At 32.5% G+C, this 22,082-nt stretch overlaps 2 protein-coding genes across 3 annotated transcripts in view; both read right to left on the bottom strand.

Moving 5' to 3' along the window:
• Positions 1-452: 452 nt before the first annotated feature.
• Positions 453-12,525, bottom strand: LOC143044467 (trypsin-1-like). The gene is made up of 7 exons (XM_076216505.1): positions 12,401-12,525; positions 8,914-9,056; positions 6,463-6,566; positions 3,662-3,927; positions 2,883-3,025; positions 1,971-2,028; positions 453-603 (listed from the first exon to the last, which is right to left on the bottom strand). Exons 1-7 carry the CDS (start codon positions 12,444-12,446, stop codon positions 500-502), a joined length of 864 nt encoding a protein of 287 aa, XP_076072620.1. The 5' UTR covers positions 12,447-12,525; the 3' UTR covers positions 453-499.
• Positions 12,526-15,204: 2,679 nt separating this feature from the next.
• LOC143046648 (voltage-dependent calcium channel gamma-5 subunit-like) overlaps positions 15,205-22,082 on the bottom strand; it is a 50,812-nt gene continuing 43,934 nt past the window's right edge. For both annotated transcript variants that reach the window (XM_076219771.1, XM_076219772.1), the window contains exons 2-5: positions 20,044-20,408; positions 17,859-17,945; positions 16,891-17,025; positions 15,205-15,588 (exon numbers count right to left, since the gene is read on the bottom strand). In XM_076219771.1, the coding sequence (XP_076075886.1) occupies positions 15,308-15,588; positions 16,891-17,025; positions 17,859-17,945; positions 20,044-20,287 (747 nt within the window). In that variant the 5' untranslated portion in view covers positions 20,288-20,408 and the 3' untranslated portion in view covers positions 15,205-15,307. The remainder of the gene's footprint in view (positions 15,589-16,890; positions 17,026-17,858; positions 17,946-20,043; positions 20,409-22,082) is intronic.

The raw sequence follows: 22,082 nt of genomic DNA, 5'->3' as shown, positions 1-22,082 counted from the left end.
CTACACTAAAGAGATTTTTGTCATGACTTCTATCCTAGTCCACACTGTGTCCATTGTTGACGATGCAAATATACTTTGATGAGCAACACAGCCTTTTCATATCATCTAACACAATGTTGACTGCTGTACCCCTATTTTTGACATGTTTACCTATTTTGTCAGTTTGTTTTGTTCATATATTGTTGTCAATATAATGGAATTTGATGCGACTGTCATACAAGTGAGAGGTTTATTTAGCTATAAAACCGTGCTCAATCCACAATTTTTACATAAGAAAATTCCTGTACCAAGTCAGGAATATGACAGTTGTTATCAATTTATTTCATGTGTTTGAGCTTTTGTTTTGCCATTCGATTAGGGACTTTCCTTTTTAGAATTTTTGAGTTCAGTTTTTTGTGATTTTACTCTTTTCTAGTCAAGTATTATTAATAATGTAGATGACAGAAACAATGAAGGTTTTAATTTTTATTTGATAACTTATAAATATCAGTTGTTGGTTTCATGAAGACGCATGGGTTGCAATCCAATCTAGATACTTATGAACATTTGCATACACCGCTGGGAAGCCTTCTCTTGCACAGCCAAATCCCCAGCTCACTATTCCTAAGAAAGAAAGATATATATATATATATATATATAATATTTTCTGTGACTGTATCTTACATTAGTTTGTAGGATCCTTTACTATAGATAATTTAGCTGATCTGTAAAAATAACATCTCTATGCCTTATATATCATGTACTGTAGTACGACGCTAGATTAAAACTGACGTGGAAAAGTAACACCCGGTCACCGAAAGCTTCATTTTTATGAACCCCAGGTGGTCGTGTGGTCTAGCGGGACGGCTACAGTGCAGGCGATTTAGTGTCACGATATCTCAGTAGCATGGGTTCGAATCCCGGCGAGGGCTTTAAAATTTATAATTATAGAGATTGGATAAATCCGATAATCCACGCGTTACTATGTAATAATCTGTTTCTTTAATGATTAAAAGATAAATTTTCCTTTATTCTAAAACAAAATTCCCTTCGAGTACCTTCCACTTTTCACGAAGTTGTCAATTTCATTAACACCTGTTAGAACATTTTGATCATTTCAGGGAGCTGAGAAAGGTTCTGACCCTTTGACTCAGCCAATCATCTTCTGAGATCACCGACAACCACGCGTTGATTAAATTTTTTTATACAATGGGTTCGGAAAGGGATATATTTCCATAGAGTTAGAGAAAAGATAATACAACATCGCTGAAAGTTAAGCACATGAGTTCACCTGGGTTTCGTGTCGTTCAGTTATTAGTTTTCTATGTTGTGTTTTGTAGACTATTGTTTGTCTATTCATTATATCATGTCATTTTTTGCCATGGCATTATCAGTTCGTTTTCGACTTCACAACTGTTGCTGATCTTCAATTTACAAAAGTGTTCTTCTCTATCTGGTGCTACGGTTCGTTTTAAAAGAGGGACGAAAGATACCAAAGGGACAGTCAAACTCATAAATCTAAAACAAACTGACAACGCCATGGCTAAAAATGAAAAAGACAAAAGACAACCAAAAACAGCACATATGACACAACATAGAAAACTAAAGAATAAACAACACGAACCCCCAGAAAAACTAAACTAGCAGTAAACTGAGAGCGTTTGAAGGAGTCACTGTGACTTTGAAAGGAAACCGCTGCTCCTTTGATTTTGGTGTTTTCTTATGTGCATGTGCTGATTTTGTGTCGTGGATTGATATCTCTTGTCCTTTCTTTGTCTTCTTGACTATTCCTTTGGTATGTTTGGCCAAACGACTGTAGGGTTCATTTTGCTATATCTTTGTTTTTTTTAACTATTTTTCTTTCTTTTTTATTGTCAGATTCTCTTCAACTTATGAGAATTTAAAAATGTTCCCTTATTATATACCGCCTCTATTTTATTATCTAATAAAACACACTGTACTCTATGTTATTTTAAATAGTACATTCATACCTATTAAGTCGTATTTTCCTTGGCTATTAAAACAAGCAAGAGGTCCACCTTGGTCACCCTTAAAACATAGCAAAAGTGTTACCACATTCTTAAAAGTTGTTCACATTTCATAACGAATGTCATTTACAAGAATAGTTTTTTCCAAGAATGTATAATCATTGGAAAATATAGATATATACTTGTGACTGTTTTTTGGATGGAAGAGGGAGTATGAGCTATGATATAAGAATAGATAGGACTTTGACAATATAGAAAGTTTGCAAGCAACTCCTTGGTGGTCTGTTTGTAGTGTTTTCTTCTTGATTGCTGAATGTAAAATTGAGAATGGAAGTGGGGAATGTGTCAAAGAGACAACAACCCGACCATAGAACAGACAACAGCAGAAGGTCACCAACAGGTCTTCAATGCAGCGAGAAATTCCCGCACCCAGAGGCGTCTTACAGCTGGCGCCTAAACAAGTATATACTAGTTCATATATGTAGTTTGTTTTAGTTTTAGTCGGTTATCACGAAATACTTTATTGCTTCCGTTCGCTTATCAGAGCGTCTTCAGAGCAGGAGGTCAACCATTTTTTTTGTTTTATGTATGCAATATGATTGAAACTAACTTTTATTAGGACCTATGTTAATTGCGTATTTGTATATATATATATATATATATATATATATATATATATATATATATATATAAGAGTATCACGAAAGCAGAATATTTATTCTAATCTAGACTGACAAATATGATTCAACTGAATTTGTGTCAAAACTTGTTTGGGTTGTCCATGGATGCGTTAGTTCCCACGAATATAACATGTATTGTTTTATTACTCGTGTTGATTCAGAATATGTGTTTTATTGTATTATATTATAAATAAGACTTTTATACTAAATTAATAAAAAGAAAGTTAAATAGTACCTGACATGCGCCTTTGCCTCCTTCCAAGTATCCAGCACAAGTCATATGGTCTGGATTGAAAGCGCCACCTATGTTTGTTAGACATTCTGAGTTGGGTAGAATTGGTTTGTACACTTCTTTCAGTCTATCAGCAAGAGAGCCACCTAACGAAGGATACATACGTATATGTTATTATTTATAGTTTTCTATAGCTTTTATTCTTCTCAAATTTCTAACCAGTAGCTCAACTTTAGTGTAAGTACCGAAATAATCAAACTAAATGTTTAAGATCAAACCCTGCAGAAAATAAGTAAATGTTTAAGCCTTTCAATATTATGTTAAGTAATAGATATTGATACAAGAATAGTATGTGTTTACATGAATTACCATTGATATAAATTAATCGTTTACAAAACTTTGAATTCGAAATAGAATTTCTACCCCAGTAATAGATTCATTTCCATAGTTGTAGTTACCAAAACCTTTTGGATATTTTGAGTACTCAAGGCTCATCAATTTCTTATTTTATTTTGGCTTTTTAACATCTTTATTAGATCGTCACCGATGAGTCTTTTGTAGACGAAACGCGAGTTTAGCTATAAAAATCTTTTATTCTAGTAACTGTGAAGAAAAAAGAAGACGAAAGATACCAGAGGGACATTCAAACTCATAAGTCGAAAATAAACTGACAACGCCATGTCTAAAAATAAAAGGTCAACAGACAAACAATAGGACAAAAACACAACACAGAAAACCAAAGACTAAGCAACATGAAAAAATGTAGGAAATGTCATACTCACTTTCCATCGTTGTTCCCCATCCTGTTACTACGCAGTTTTTACCATAGAAATCTTCAATTGGTAATGACGTCACACATATTGGAGTCACATCTGCATTTTCTTCGATAGGTGTTGATAAACGCAAAAGAGCAATATCGCTTAGGAGGTATGAAGCACTGTAATTCTCATGAACATGTATCTCACTGACTTGGTACGCTTTCTGGTTAAGTTCATTGGCTGATCTTGAATGGACACCAACATCTATTTGCCAGTCTGCAGCCAATGATCTGGGAAAAAAAAGCTACTACTATACATGTAATTAACACTTTCTTTGTGATTACACACGGGATATGTGTGTTACCTGTAAATGTATTATACACGAGGATGGAAATAAAAGATATAGTCAACAAATTCGCTAAACGCATTTGAAAGAAAAACCCAAAAGAATAAGAAATGGCTTTAATTCACTTGCATACCAGCAAAACGATTAGATATAGGTTCGTAGGGTTACACTTACAATTATGGAACAAAGTAAACTACCCGCGCAAATTGATGCCAGTAAACTATTTTGTTTGTCTTAATTAATGAGTGAAAACCAGTTGCTGTGTAATATTCGCGTTTTTTATGGATTAGGTAAATATCACTACAAACCATTAAAGTCTGAAATGCCCTATATCTGTACCATGTGTACTCGACTGTACTGATTTTTACTCGACCAGTCTGAATTGGTCTGACTTTTACTTGACATTACTCGACCCCAGTCTGAACCATACTTGTCTGTACTGAATCGTACTTGACCCTTATCTTTGCCGTTGAAAATAGTCTGAACTATTACTCGACCAGTCTGAAACAGTCTTAACCCATTCTCGACTTGTACTCGACCTATTTTTCCAGTCTGAACCATACTTAACCAAAGGTCTGAACAGTACTTGACCAGTCTGAACCATACAAGACCAAAAAATTCTACTTTTTTAACTGTTAAAATAAATTTCTATTTAATGACATATATAACAACAGCCAACAAAATTTATAAAAACATTTAACCTTATATTAGAAATATATCTATGATTATATTTAGGATGAAAAAAAAATATATTATATAAAACTTATATCAAAAAGGGATAATATTAAATAAATAAATTTGGCACAACTTTTTGGAATTTTGGATCCTCAATGCTCTTCAACTTCGTACTTGTTTAACTTTATAAATATTTTGATATGAGCGTCACGGATGAGTCTTATGTAGACGAAACGCGCGTCTGGCGTACTAAATTATAATCCTGGTACCTTTGATAACTATTTACACCACTGGGTCGATGCCACTGCTGGTGGACGTTTCGTCCCCGAGGGTATCACCAGCCCAGTAGTCAGCACTTCGGTGTTGACATGAATATCAATTATGTGGTCATTTTTATAAATTTCCTGAATATAAAACTTTGAATTTTCGAAATACTAAGGATTTTCTTATCCCAGGAATAGATTACCTTAGCCGTATTTGGCACAACTTTTTGGAATTTTGGATCCTCAATGCTCTTCAACTTCGTACTTGTTTAACTTTATAAATATTTTGATATGAGCGTCACTGATGAGTCTTATGTAGACAAAACACGCGTCTGGCGTACTAAACTATAATCCTGGTACCTTTGATAACTATTGAATACATTTTTAATTTCAATTTGTTGTTCAAATTTCATTTTTATTTAAAAAAAATCCTAAATTGATAAAATTCAGTTGATAGATACAAAGAATAGGTCTAGGTTGGTTAAGACTTGGTCGAGTATGGTTTAGACTAGGTCGAGTATGGTTAAGACTTGGTCGAGTATGGTTCAGACTAGTGTCGAGTATGGTTCAGACTAGGTCCAGTACGGTTCAGACTAGGTCGAGTACGGTTCAGACTAGTATAAAATGGTTAAGTACTGGTCAAGTACACATTCAGACTGTTAAGTATGGTTCAGACTACAGTCGAGTATTATCAAGTAAATCTCAGAGGAATTCAGACTGGTCGAGTAAAAATCAGTACAGTCGAGTACAGATATAGGCCATTTCAGACTTTTAATGGTTTGTAGTGTATGCAACAATTTATAGATACATTTGAATGTAAAGGTACAGATTGCACTGCACTGGATGCGCATTTCAATAATTATTGTCTCTTCAATGATATCCTAGGCCAAGATTTTTGAAAACCGAAAACTTTATACTATCTCCGAATATCAGTTATAACCGTGATGGATTAAAAAGAAAACCCACACCGGTTAAAGAATCAGCTGTATGCACGAGGGAGACGTACTCCTTAATTAATTTTTTTAGATTTGTTACTTCAAATTTCAATAAAGCAATATGGTATTTTCATACCACTACTGATGTACACTATTGGCATACTCGGTCTATTTTATAAAATGAAAACAATTTGACAAACATCAGTGGCGGATCCAGAAATGACCTAAGAGGGGGTCCGCTCCAGTCACGCTTCAGTGATTCCCTATTTAAGCAACCACATTTTTTCCCAAAAAGGGGGGCCCGGGCCCCCTGGCCCTCCCCCTAAATCCGCCTCTGAACATGTATTTTTCTCTAATAGTTATTACATTACGTTAGTCTCAGAATTTGTCCAATAAGATACCACAGGTAGCTATAGTCGTATTATAAACAATCTTAATTCAAATAAAGTCCTAGTAAGCTTGTGACATTATCGCATGAATACTATATACAAGCACTTGTCTCCGAAAACACGTTCTTAAATACCTTGATGCTATTTTTTTCAGACATGTGCTATGTGTAAAAGTATGAGTTAAGAACAAAATATTGTATAATTATTTCATATTTACCCCTCAACACATTGGGCTGCGGTGATTACCACAAGTTCATCAGTACATGTTCTTATTAGTGTACCACCGCATGATAGCGTACTTGTTCGATACCGTAGCAAAACCTGACATAGAATTTACAAGTGTTCAAATTCTTGATGATATATAAGTATACAATGCAATGTAATGCAATACATAGAATACAGTTATTAAACCAAATAAATATAAATCGAGAAAAGAGGTACATCAAATAATGAACAGTAAACGTAAATATTAAAAATTATAAATTTAAATTTTCATAATCATAACTAAGATAGAAATAGAAAACACTTTGATTACCTTAGCAGTATTTGGCAAAACGTTTAAGAATTTTTGGTCCTCACTGCTGTTTAACTTCGTACTTTATTTGGCATTTTAAATTTTTTTTATTTGAGCGTAACTGATGAGTCTTTTGTAGACTAAACGCGCGTCTGGCGTAAATATAAAATTTCAATCCTGGTATCTATTTGGTAACAGTAATATAGGCAAATAAAATTTTGTCCCATATAACATGAAAAAATATTTAATAAGAATAAGAATAAGAATAGTTTTATTTGTAAAACAAGGCGTTTATGAAGAGCAATATAATTAATACAACTTGTGATATATATGTTGCGTACAAGTTACATTTTGTATAAAATTATAATTTGTACAAAAAGTGACTGTACAAATTACAAATTGTACAATATTTGACGACAATTCACTTATAACTTGTACAATAATTCATAATATGGATTTTGGTGAAAAAAAAACATTGATACACACGATTGTCATTAAATGACCATACAATACATCTTATTTACAAAATACAAAATTGTTCTATTTCATTAGGGCAGGTGATTTAATTATGGCATCGAGAATTGCATCTTTTGACTTTCACATTTATCTCGTCTTAAACAATTTGCAACGGCTTATTACTTTGTGATCAATTGCTTTAAGCAGTTGCCAAAGCCATATCATGCTAGGATTCATTATAATTTACACTCTTTTACATGTTAAGTCATTAATTTACTCAATTTGTGTAAAAGTGTAAACATGGATGCCATTGTTGATCACAAGGAGAAATTTGTCCAAAATGTTCTGAACCTAGCAGGGAATGATACACGAAAGAACAATTCTGTGTACACCAAGGACAAGCATAATGGGCTTATAGTTAAATTGGATGACACTGATATTGAAACACCGATCATTCTTGCAAGGAAGTGTGCACTGTGTGGACAATAGATTCAAGACTAATATCTTACCACGAAAACAACCAGTAACTATCATAACTTGTTGTTTGGGATTAATGTCATTATATACATGACATATACAGTATGATCGTCACTTCGTGTCTAAACCTGTCCTTGATATATCTAAAGCGTAATTGCTGAATCTGAAGATGCTGGTTACCAAATTAGAAAAGCTGGATAAATTTTAACAGGATATTTATGATTTACAGTTAAATTGAAGCTAGGAAAGACACATGTTTATTCACAGCAACGGTTCTCGAGCTTCAACTTTCGCTATCAGCAGTTAATGTAGGTAAACAGCCTTTAAAAACAGGTTGTCAGGTGTTTATTAAATGTAAATGCATAGGCGGGTACAGTACTTTTGTGAAAGTCAAAAGATGTGCAATTCCCGATGCCATCTCAAACGAATGATGAAGAATTATTTTAGTATTTGATAAATAAGGTCAATTTTGTGAATTGTGTGGTCATTTATTAGCAATTCTGTAGTGTGTATCAATGCTGGTTTCACCAAAATATATATTATAAAATATTGTTCAAGTTATAAATAAACTTATCATAGATGCCAGGACTACATTTTGTATACACGCCAGACGCGCGTTTCGTCTACAAAAAGACTCATCAGTGACGCTCGAATCACAAAAAGTAAAAAAGGCCAAATATAAGTGAATTTTCGTTAAATTGTACAAATTGTAATTTGTACAGGCACTTTTTGTACTTGTACAAAATCAAAATACAAATTATTATTCGTAAAAATGATAACTTGTACACAATATTTACATATAATTTACAATATTTGATTGATTACAGTGATGAAAAAAATAAAACAAAAATACAAAAACATTTGTTCAAAGTAATATAAATTTACTCAATATTAATTGGTGAAGAGTATGCACCAACTAACAGTTGTGGCAGAGAGAGAGAGAGAGAGAGAGAGAGAGAGAGAGAGAGAGAGAGAGAGAGAGAGAGAGAGAGAGAGAGAGAGAGAGAGAGAGAGAGAGAGAGAGAGAGAGAGAGAGAGGATGACTGAATACTATATGAGGAAACATGTGGTATAAAATAATACGCGTACTATATTTACCTGTTTAGAAAATCTAACAATATAAAAATTCTTTAAGAATGGAAACATCTTTAGAATTTAAACGCTTTTTTTTTAAGTTTAATATTTTGATTATTTATGCGAAGACACTTAATAAATATTTACCATCCAAGGCCAACTATGAGGATTGGCTTCCCTCCCGCCTACAATACGTGATGATGCACCCGTCGGGGCTGTATGAGGTGGGTAAAACTGAGTTCCACATGCCGTTGTATTTCCACAGTTCAAAAAAGTACCGATAGATATACCTTAAAAATACCATTTCAAGTGCATATATTATTTGAAAAAGATTACTAATATACATTAACTTACCGTCCACTGGAAAATATTTCATAAATAGTCAATATAATGTATTATACAACTATCTATATCGACTGCCCCCCAAATTGCTCAGCCGCTTTGTGGCATGCTTTAGTTCTTTGGCCCCAAGAAGAAAAAAGCACCGTAAGATATCAGAGCAACCTCTGTTAAAGATAAATTTTCTCCAGTTTTGAGATTTAGACTAAATACTAGTAGTTAGTAGTTTTATTTCATTACACACTTGAATTCTGGAATCGATGTAGCATGGATACTAAGAATGCCTGTCCTCTATTTCTTTCATGTTCAAACTGATGTATAGTTTACCGATCATAGTGACTTGTTTTTCGTTCATTTTTTTTTTACATAAATAAGGCCGTTAGTTTTCTCGTTTGTATTGTTTTACATTATCTTATCGGGGCCTTTTAAAGCTTAGCATGCGGTATGGGCTATAATTGTTAATGTCTGTGTCATTTTGGTCTTTTGTGGATAGTTGTCTCATTGGCAATCATACCACATCTTCTTTTTTATATTTCCATTTAGAATTTTCCTATGCGGTATTTTAGCTTTTTACTTTTTTCCTTTACAGATGAAGCATGAGCTAGCCTTTGTATGGAGTCGACATTTCCTACACTCCTACCATGCTGAATATTATAACAGAGTCTTCTAGCTAATGTTTCATTTATTTGAACATTATGTTATCAACGTAATCAAAGGAAGAAAATGAAGCAATTTCATGAAAACTGTTACCATAAACAGGATTTTTCAATGATAAATTAAGTATCTTCTGAATTTCTTAGTATTTTTGATGTAATGTAATAAAATTAACGGTACCAATTTTCTTGCACCAGATGCGCATTTCGACAATACATGTCTCTTCAGTGATGCTCGTGGCCAAAATAATTGAAATCCAAAGCTTATATAAAAGATAAATAGCTATAACCAAAAGGTTCAAAAAGTATAGCCAAATCCATGAAAGGAAGTAGAGCTTTGCATGAGGGAGATACATTCCTTAATTTATAATAATTTCTATCATTTTGTAACAGCAAATTTTAATAACACAAAAAAATCCGTATTTTCATGCCAGTACCGAAGTACTGGCTACTGGGCTGGTGATACCCTCAGGGACTAATAGTTCACCAGCAGAGGCATCGACCCAGTGGTAGTAATAAAATTAACGGTACCAATTTTCTTGCACCAGATGTGCATTTCGACAATACATGTCTCTTCAGTGATGCTCGTGGCCAAAATAGTTGCAATCCAAAGCTTATTTAAAAGATGCAGAGCTATAATCCAAAAGGTTCAAAAAGTATAGCCAAATCCGTGAAACTATCAAATGTGACTTAGGTATTTATCGAAAATATTGTAAGGAAAAAGTAAAGAAGTGTATATACTTTATACAAGTTTTGCACTTTGCACACTTTTGAAGTTAATGTCAAAGTTTTTACTATAAACACTTTTGAAGTTCGTGTCGAAGATTTTACTATATACACTTTGAAAATAGATGTAGAAAGTTTGGTACGTTAAAACTCAAACTTTTGAATGTGAACACATAATGCGGTTTCAAAAAATGATTGTAAATGTGTTCAAGGAATATTGTTACCATGAACACTTTAAATCATATTAATTCCATACAAGGCTGCATTATGACATTGGAATTGTCGAATTTCATAGAACAAAAATATCGATCATAAAGATTTCTAAAATAAATAAGACTTTGAAATTGTAAAATTTTGATGCTTGCAAATTGCAAAATTAGGTATTTCTATATACATAACTGTTTTTGTTCCTACTAGTATATATCAGCGTTCGATTATATTTAAATTTTTACATGAAAAAAATGCAACAGTAGTATACAGCTGTTCAAAAGTCATAAATCGATTGAGAGAAAACAAATTTGACATAGGTCATATAGACCTCTAGAATTATCCTGACAAAATATATCATTTTCGTATGTAAATAGGTTGCAGTACCAAAAGTTTGTTATTTCAGATACGAATTTAAAAATGTATTACGAGAAATGGTAAATAATAATCAACATTAAAATGACCGAACAATGCTGTCCTTTTTATGTAAATAATCAGAGGCGGATCCTGGAATGGGGCGTTAAGGGCGTGTATTTCACGATATACATACATTTGTAAGTGAACACTGGTCCAAATATTTCCAAGTTGCGTGATTACATAATTTTTTAAACTGGAAATCATCAGCAAAATTCTACCATACGGAAACACTGACTAAATGTTAGAATTGTACCTTCGGAGACGAATTGACCACACATAGCAGCAACTGCCCATACCGGTGATAGTGCAAAATATATTGATAAGAATTTCGTTTAAACAGCACGTTTATTTTAAAACAATAATATTATATATATATAAAGTTAAGACGTAGGAGTTAAATTAATGGACATGCATGAAAAAAGTAAGTATTAGTTCTATAGTTTTTTATGAATACAAGCACCTAAAATAAATAAATGAAATTCGGGAGACATAAAGATAGGATCGAATATAAAAAAGAAGATGTGTATGATTGCCAATGAGACAACTATCCACAAAAGACCAAAATGACACAGACATTAACAACTATAGGTCACCGTACGGCCTTCAACAATGAGCAAAGCGCATACCGCATAGTGAGCTATAAAAGGCCCCGATAAAACAATATAAAACAATTCAAACGAGTAAACTAACGGCTTTATTTATGTAAAAAATGAACGAAAAACAAATATGTAACACATAAACAAACGACAACCACTGAATTACAGGCTCCTGACTTGGGACAGGCACATACATACATAATGTGGCGGGGTTAAACATGTTAGCGGGATCCCAATCCTCCCCCTAATCTGGGACAGTGGTATAACAGTACAACATAAGAACGAACTATAAAAATCAGTTGAAAAAGGCTTAACTCATCAGATGGACAAAAATACAAGTGGACGTGGTCCGGTAGCCTAGAAATTTGAGAGTATGAAAATGGACTTCATTTCTGTAATGTCCACAGCGCCGCTATTGATGACGTTTTTGTTATAAAGAAGGAAAAGAAAATGCCCGTTTTCAAAAACCCTTATCCATGAACCCTTATCCATATGTTGGATATCATTTAAGAATTTGAGTTTACAGTAACAGATCTCTACTAAAAAACGGTCACGGTCTTAAATGAAATTAGAATGGTTCAATGCTCTTTTGGATATAACATAACTATTCTTTAAGCAAATGTTTCTGCAAATGTCTTTTTGCCCAATGCACAAACATTTAAGACTATTAAGAGTATATAAAAACGCATAACTTACCCTGTGCAAATGCAAGAGTTCCAAATAAGAATACTAGTTGCTTCATCTTAATTGATAAAATGTTATGATAGATATTATAGATTTCTTATCTGAAGTTTGTACATATATATTTCAAGAGGCTCTATATGGTGAGGTCATTTAAATCTGAATTGTGAAAAATACTTAAGTGTCGAAATAAATTATTGCTCAACTGCAAAACAGGGGTCTAACGAGAAGATGCTTAACAAACAATAATGCAACTTAAATAAAGGCACCAATACTATACTGCAGTTCAAAAGTCATAAATCGATTTAGAGAAAACAAATCCGGGTTACAAACTAAAACTGAGTGAAACACATCAACTATAAGAGGAAATCAACAGAACAACAGAAACAATGAAGTGACACTCATGTACTACTTATGAAGTGTACATATATCCATTCAGTGTTTAAGAAAGTATTTAAACACATGGCTCCATATCCGACAAAAGAATGATCTCTTACATATGTATCTACTTCAAATGTCATAACAAAATATAAAGGTAAAATAAAATTAAAATTAAGGTAACATGCTTTGTCTTGTTATATTGGTTATAATCGGTATCAGTGGCCGTCACACAATTTGAACTATTTAGTTGCTCTTTAAACAGACTGAAAATGATTAATGTTGAATGGTCACCTATAGTTGCTTAAATCTATTTGATTTAGTCCCTAATGTATAGTTGCCTCCTCGTCAATCATGCCATATCTTCTTATTTTATGTAAAATTGAAGACAAATTTGATCATTATTCAATGCTGGTTCATTTTATAATTATGTATTTTTTTTTAAATTTCAGGAAATTAGTATCTGTAAAAGATTTCAAGACATTAGTATCTGTAAAACATTTCAATAAACCAATACAAATTTTAAATATACTAGTACTTAGTTTGCTATCAATAAAGAAAATGCGTCACCTTGAATCTCACAGATACACAGTTCTTACTTGGATCAAACGTGATTCTCTGTCATGTAGTTTAAGTTTAGATGACCGGATTTCTTCAAATATCTAGGTGATCTGCAGAACAATTTCCTGACGATCGGCATTGTGACATTAGTATTTAAAATATGATATACTATCTACAGAATAACTTTTGAAACACGAATACCTTTCAAAATAAATACCACAAAACATACGCTGTCATCATTCTAGACATATCTCTCTCGAACTTTGTATTTGCTTGGCTTTATAAATATTATGATTTGAGCGTCACTGATGAGTCGTATGTAGACGAAACGCACGTCTGGCGTACTAAATTATAATCCTGGTACCTTTGATAACTATTAGTGTCTGTTATTACAATCACTCAGAGTTAAGACATGAAAGGATTGTGTCCAACACCAAGGGGTGGAATGCAATTATTTCACTGAAAACATTCGTCTTCAAATAAATAGACTTTCCATCAATTTCTTGTTTGATAGAGTGTTTCTGCAATTCCTAGTATTATTTTTATGGTAAAATTGAAAATGGAAATGGGGAATGTGTCAAAGAGACAACAACCCGACCATAGAACATACAACAGTAGAAGGTCACCAACAGGTCTTCAATGCAGCGAGAAATTCCCGCACCCGGAGGCGTCCTTCAGCTGGCCCATAAACAAATATATATACTAGTTCAGTAATAATGAACGCCATACTAAACTCCGTAGAATTGATATAGTGTTCCCCTTTAAGTTCAGATTAAATCAGAGGTCTTTTCTGTGCTTATTTGAACTGTATATTGACCACGGATGTATTCTAATTTTAGAACAATCATATCACCTTCATAATTTAGATCGATTTTATTATTACTTGTAAAGTTAGTCACGCCAGTTGCTAAAAGGGAAGTCAGGCTATTCCTCCGTTATGCAGGAGCTCTTATTTCATTCATTCATTTATATTTTGAACACTGAACACTTTAAATTGGAAAACCATGTATTTGTAAATCTTGTGAATTCTTAAAGCTTTGTTCAATATATATTGAGAGCCATTAGAAAGGCATGTAGATCTATTTTCTTTCTGAAATAATTTAAGACTGGAAAATATTCTTTGGATGTTGAGCTATCTATCTCAGATGTGTGATATGTATTCAGAAAATTGTCTGCAACCCCCTATACAAAGCACCATACCAACAGTTATATAGAGTAAATTATTAGGTTCTTAAACTAGTTTGATAGTAATGTGGTTTCTTCCTCACAATTGTTCATTAAAACAGACTATTCTTGCTCGACGTCAATACGCAGTTCAAATAAGCACAGAAAAGACCTGGCAGGTAGAAATTATCATTCATTCAAAAGTGATTATGATCCTCATTCAGTGATAGATGAATGACGTAATATTCTAATTCAGATATTACAAAACTATAACTTATAATGATGATTTAATCAATACAAAAAGCAACAGGATGTGTGTGCTTTACAATAATTAAACACAACGTTTGATACCAAATTCAGTGTGCTTGCCACGTAATACTTAAATAGCTGTCATTATAAACATGACCTGTCGCTTTTAGTATCGATTAATGCATTGGTAGCAAAAGATATAATATAACTGCAAAAAAACACCTCGCAAAACAGTCGAAATCTCTCCTACATCCACTTTCCCGCGGGAGTTGCAGCCTTATTTTTAGAATACTTGTATTGTATGAACCGAACATTTTTTAATAAAATGTAAATGTATTCTTAAAAGAATGGCTGGAACAAAAGCACGAAAATGAGAAATCAAAATGGAACCGAGTCCTAAATACACTTTTAAGATTGCACTTCAACGATTATATCCGTTATTCCAAAAAAAATAAAAAAAAAAAAAAAAATAAGCACATACACTTTATTTATAATACACGAATACATTGTAAGAAGGCATATAACAAAAATAGAAAAATTTACGTACAATACAAACTGTAATTGTTTTTGCTATAGAATGATAGTCGGATTAGTTTGATCCGTAGGCACTGAAAACTTTCTCTCTAATCCAGGGATAATCCTTAGTTTATCCTCACTGGAGGGAAAGCGTTTAATAAATATTGAAATGCACACTACAGCAGCAGTTTGAGAGGCAAAAAAGCACAAAGCAACAAGATAGGTGGACCAGCTGTATTCGTAGCTAAATGCTAAATCCTCGCTTTTCTTAGCGTGACTAGTTTCATCGTTTATAAAAGTTATATATAATACCATTCCGACTGCAATACACAGACCTGGAAAATACACATGTAACTGAATTAATCAATGGTCATTGTGTTCATGTTAATGTCATATGTCAAAATTGAATGGAAGATGTGAAATAAAAAGTTTGTTAATTGTGTGCGACCGAAGGGCTTTTCTGGATTTTCATACACAAGGAACGCTTTTTGATTAAACAAGACCTAACCATAATATTTCTTATTTTCCAAAACTTACCTTTCTTAGCTCTCGAACAAAGTAGATTATTATTAGCAAGGATACTTACCTTTCTTAGCTCTCGAACAAAGTAGATTATTATTAGCAAGGACACTTACCTTTCTTAGCTCTCGAACAAAGTTGATTATTATTAACAAGGATACTTACCTTTCTTAGCTCTCGAACAAAGTAGATTATTATTAGCAAGGATACTTACCTTTCTTAGCTCTCGAACAAAGTAGATTATTATTAGCAAGGATACTTACCTTTCTTAGCTCTCGAACAAAGTAGATTATTATTAGCAAGGATACTTACCTTTCTTAGCTCTCGAACAAAGTAGATTATTATTAGCAAGGATACTTACCTTTCTTAGCTCTCGAACAAAGTAGATTATTATTAGCAAGGATACTTACCATTCTTAGCTCTCGAACAAAGTAGATTATTATTAGCAATACTAATACAACATTTACGGTATGAAGTTCAAAGTTTAAAATTCAAACACTGATTTTTTTATCAAATTATTTATATTTTTTTCTTTGGATTTTTTATTACTATATGTGGAAACCGTTTTCGATGATTTTGCTGTAATCATGAAACTACGAATTAAAGTATTAATTTTCAATATGCTTGTATTTAGAATTTCTTTTTTTAAACAGTATCTTTGAATCATGTTAATGATTGCTCTATCCCATTCTGTCTTTTTTGTTGATCAATGGAACATAACGTCTTGTCGTGATTGATATGTTTTTTTATGATGTTTGACGACATCTTTTTACTCTTTGAAATCGCAGATCTCTACAGTTTCCGAAACATGTCCAACGAATCAAGTGCAAGTAAAATTCGTCTACTATTAGTAAACCCGTAGATTTTCAAAGGATACGGTAAAGAAAAAGAGATAGATATTAGATGCGGATCAATGATTTTGAACTGAAGCAGAAGATACAACGTTAGGAGTGTGCTATTTACAAATTATATAAACATACATGTAGCTTCATAAGATGGGCTATGACTCCCGTTTCCCCTTAATCCCCCTCTGAGATTGCAGTTTGCTTCACACCCAATCTTTCATGTATGATTTTTTTTAAAATACAAATGACAGTTCTTCATTGTTAGTAATTTACCTGCGTTTATATAAAAGACAGCTGCCAACAATGTTAGTACATTTCCTCGTATATTTCCGACAATGTTGAATAAAGTTGAGCAAATTACAAGAAAGAAGCCCGTTAGAAACACTGGAGTTGCTGCCCTTTGTGCCTCTAATAAATAATTTAAAAAAAAAAATGGATTGGATTTTTTTAACATTTGATTAAATATTTATGATACAAATTTGGAGAATAAAAACGTGCCCGTCCTGTCTTTTTATCATTTTTTTTGCGAGGGAAATGTTTTTTTCTGGTCATATGTAATCGTAAAAAATGACGTCAGATTCGCCACATCGTTAAATAGAGCGTTTTATGCATGTTTTTAGCCGTAGATCATAATAAAAAAATCATCAAATTTTGCTAACAGTGATAGCTATTGAAATTGACCAATATAACTGTGCTACGTTTGACTACATAATCGATTGAAGAGTAAGAAAACACATACTTAAAACATAAGTTGAATTTTGTATGAAATTTTTGCCATTATGACAAGAGTGTGTCAGAAATCATATCTGATATTCTTCCTCAGTCATAATAATCTCCCATCATTACCGGACTGAACAAAGAAATAACACGACGGGTGCCGTATACGGTGCAATGAATGCTTATCCTTCCGGAGTACCAGATTTCACTCCCGGTTTTTAGTGGAGTTCGTATTGTTTCGTAATTATTATTTATAACTGTTGATGTAAATGTCATTTGGTTTTTGTAAGTCTTTGTTTACTCCTTGCTTTTGATTGTTATTGTCTTTCATATAGTAGGAAGTTGTGTTGCTGATTTCCTTTTAGTAGTGTACATGTATTTTCACTTTTTGTTCCCTCAACTATATATTATTTGTATTTATGCGTGATCAATATTCTTTATTTATTGTCTTTATCACAGTTATGAAACCCTATCTATAGAAGGTTAATTCTATATATATATATTTAATACATAACTTATGTTACCTGCGATTGCTGTGGTTGTTTCTTGTTTATCGTTTTTATCTTTTTTCTTTAAACTACTTGTATAATCTAGAGGTGTACAAGCCTTGCCTGAAACAATAATTACTATCATTGTTATTAATGTAAAAAAAGAACCTTAGACAAAGTTTTATTCTTAATAAAATATTTGATATGCAATAGGCAATACAAAATGTAGCTGATGTGATGGTTGGGAAGCGACAGTCCATTATAAACATACGGAAAAAAGGAAAGAAAAACATTGTTGAATTAAAGATCTTGGCGAGAAACCTTTTCTTTTTTGTCTTACAGAGGGTTTTATGTGAAATAATACACGATGGTCTTGAAGTATACATGTAAATTCTATGTACTGACATTTTAACGTCATAATAACGTGTTGTGGTATTCTTTTATTTGCCATTATCCGTTTGATGCCATGGCTCGGTACTTGTACATACTGTCATTGTGTTGCAGTGCTATGGCAGAAATTTTGCATTCTTGTCTATCGTTTTTACTAATGTGCTTTGTCTATATATATTTTATTTGTCTTGATTAACATATTTAATCGTTATTGTTGTGATTAAGATTATATCACAATATTGACCGATGTACCCCTATATATTTGACATTTTTACCTATTAATATGTTCGTTTGTTTTGTTCGCACATCGTTGTCAGTATAATGGAATTTTTTGCGACTGTCATACAAGTGAAAGGTGAAGCTAGACATAAACCAGGTTTATTCCATCATTTCTAAAAATAAGAAACTGCCTACATATATATGAAATTCAGGAATATGACAGTTGTTATCCATTCCTTTCATGTGTTTGAGGTTTTGATTTTGACATTTGCTATGGACTTTCCATTTAGAATTTATCTCGTAGTTCGGTATTTTGGAAATTTTTTTTATGAATTATGCTGATCCGGTTTTTTTTACCAGTTGTAACATATTTCATATCTAATTGATAAGTTGTAACGAGTCTGGATTTGGCAGCGAGTGGTTAGAACAGCTTACCCTGTCAAGACATACGATATTCTTCTTAAGGGCATACGATACAGTTTTGATCCGGTATTTACAGTTTGATGAAAATTTCCATATAGGCTATTTTTTTGCTATTTAAAACGAATATGTAATAAAAAATATACCTTCATGTGCTACTTTTTGAGTTAAATGAAATCGAAATTTTGTATATTTGCTCAAAATTCGGATTTGTGGCCGTATTTTCCCTTCCGGAAGAAAGCCATACCTTTTTTGTTTTAAAAGATAAACACAAATTGTTTTTAGGAAAATAATTTGTAATTTCTGGTTTTTATAAATATTTTTTTTTATTTAAGGAATGACTGTAATATTTTTTCTGTCTATGAAGAAATAACATAAAAAAATGGTGCACACTGAATAACGCGCGTAGCGGGTTATTTAACAGTGTGCACCACATTTTTTATGTTATTTCGAATAGACAGAAAAAATATTACAGTCATTTCTTATAATTTAATTCTAAATTCCATTTAAACCGTAGAAAACCTTGAAAAAACGTTGATGACGTCACGGTCACATGACTAAATTATGTCTATGGTCTGATAACAAAATAAAGTCGGCAAATCAAAAGACGCGTTACATCCAAAATTGAATTATTCAGAAATAACTCATATTTATCAAATGGTCATGAACAAAGAAAAAACGTAATTTTTTGCTGTATATTTATCAACATTAAAAAAAATCGCACTATTTACAGTTTTATAAAATTTGGTTCACATAATCTCCCTGCAAAATGAAACAAAATGTCGTTTTAGAAAATAGGGGTCTATGCACTCGTTTTCAAATAAAATCAGTTTGAATAATAAAAATCAGTCGAAAAATGCATCTTTTCCCGGTATGTCACAGTTTGACGTCTCGAAAATAACATTTTACGTTAGCAACGTCATTACCTCTCCTGTAACTGTATCTTATGCCCTTAATAAGGACTCATACGTACGTGTAAATTCAAATTTGATTAACAAGATTTGCATTGAACACCGTTTACTATTGTTTCATGTCATAAATAGCAACTTATCATATACTTGATAGGTAATTAGCCTTAAATACACACACACACACACGCTGATAAGCAATTACGCCTTATATTACATCGCGAGAGAAGATACCTGGGCTGATACGGAATAGGCAAATTTATTAATTGGTTCGTATGACCTACCCTCAGCATATATGATACAAAAACGCCAAAGACCAATTTTTGAGGCGATCTCATACGTTTCCGGCATACTATAGTTCATTTCCTTCATCTCGGTTATCTCGGATATGCTAAGCATACTTTCAGTAGTAACTTCTTCACTTAACATTAACCAATAATCCGTAGAAATGGCCAGTGCAATGCTAGCTAATGATACAGCTCCTAAACTAAATGCTACACAAGCCAGCATAAACTTTGAGCAATGCATAGTAGATGAATAAGACTGAACAGCCGTCTAATCTACATGTTATATGTGTTGAGTCTGTCATTACATAGATCTCAGATACACTAATCTCTCTTCTACTGCTTCTTCTTGTCCATTTGTATTTCTAAAAATATAAAATTCAATAAAAAATCTTAAAGAAACCCATTATCCCTGAACTCTAATTTAATTGATTGTAAAATAGAAAAAATATATTATGTCATCCTTTAGTCAGGTTAGAGGTAAGCATTGTAGTTAACTGTATAGTGACGCAAATATTCGAAAAGATCACCTGTAATATAGAAAATTACCGTAAATAATAATTATACACCTGAAAAATATAACTACACGTGGAGCAGGATATGCTTACCCTTCAAAACCACCTTAGATCATTCCTTTTCTTTTAATGGAATTTGTGTTGCTCAGCTTTAAGTTTTATATGACGTGTTTTGTAGACTTGTTTGTCATTTTGTCTTGTGTCAGTGATTGTGTAAATATGATGTTTTCATTGGGACATTTGATGTTGATGGAAGTTCTTTGATTGTTACTGTTAACTAAGCAATTTTTATTCAAAAAACAAAATTTATAACATTTAAGAGCTCATAATAATTAAAGACACTCTTTCATTTTTGAGGGGGATTATTGACATCTAGTTGTCGTTTGATTATTTTGCTGAATGGTCTGATGTTTCGTTAATAAAGGCAACAGAAGTATACTGCTTTTCGATATTCATATATCGATTGAGAGCAAAAAAAAAGAAAAGAAATCCGGGTTACAAATCAAAACTGAGGTAAACGCATCAAATATAAGAGGAGAACTACGACACAACAGAAACACAACATTAAAATGGAACACACACACAAAAACGAACTATATAATAACAATGGCCATATTCCTGACTTGGTACAGGAAATTTTAAGACAAAAATGGTAGGTTGAACCAGGTTTTGTGGCATGCCAAACCTCCCGCTTTTATGGCAATATTAAATTTAAAATTAAAATGACAACATTACATGACAGGACTACAATACAAATAAATGGGAGGACATATTGGACAGAGAAACACACGAATAATAGCTAACAAAAGGCACCAGGTTTAAAATGTAATATGCCAGACGTGCGTGTCGTCCACACCAGACAAACCAGAGACGCTCAGATGAAAAAGTTCGAAAGCCAAAACAAGTACAAAGTTAAAGAGCAGTCAGGACCAAAAATTTTCAAAAAATTGTGACCAAAGCAGCTACCAGCTAAGGTTTTCTGCCTGGGATAAGAACATCCTTATTATTTAGAATAATTCATACTTTTGCAAACATTAAATTTTATAAAATGACTATATAATAGATATACATAATAAAACCGAAGTGATGACGAACTACAGAATAGAAACGGATACATTACATAAAACATCATAAACCGGCACACAATTTTATACAGCCGAGTTAGACAAAGCCATAGAATCGTCCTTTATCGCGTCTTATTCATATGGATTTTATTTTGTATCCATGTCAGTCTAAGTAGGAAAGAAATATATCTTTATGCCGACAAGCTACATAGTCAGATATATTTAAAAAAAAAACTGGTTGCATGGAATCTTATTGGCTTTAAAAATCAATAGTCCGGCATATCTGTAACATTACAAAGTTAAAATACCATTCATGATATTGTTATATATAGACTACATTTTTCTAAAAATATACCGGGCAAGCGAATTTTCATAGTTTGATGAAATTAGTAGACGAACCATTTTTTCTTTTTAAAGTTTTTTTTTATTTCCATCAGTTACTTGTAACCATAGATGTAAC

The sequence above is a fragment of the Mytilus galloprovincialis genome, chromosome 9 (assembly GCF_965363235.1).
Source record: "Mytilus galloprovincialis chromosome 9, xbMytGall1.hap1.1, whole genome shotgun sequence".
NCBI classification, from domain to species: Eukaryota; Metazoa; Mollusca; class Bivalvia; order Mytilida; family Mytilidae; genus Mytilus; species Mytilus galloprovincialis.
The sequence above is the reverse complement of the archived record's forward strand: the minus strand, read 5'-3'. Positions and strand labels throughout refer to the sequence as shown.

Coding starts and splice junctions, on each gene's coding strand:
- LOC143044467 (XM_076216505.1), bottom strand. CDS start 12,446: ATGAAGCAACTAGTATTCTTATTTGGAACTCTTGCATTTGCACAGG. Junction 6,567..8,913: donor CTCATAGTTGGCCTTGGATG/GTAAATATTTAT, acceptor ATTCTATGTCAG/GTTTTGCTACGGTATCGAAC. Junction 2,029..2,882: donor GAGGCAAAGGCGCATGTCAG/GTACTATTTAAC, acceptor CTATGTTTTAAG/GGTGACCAAGGTGGACCTCT.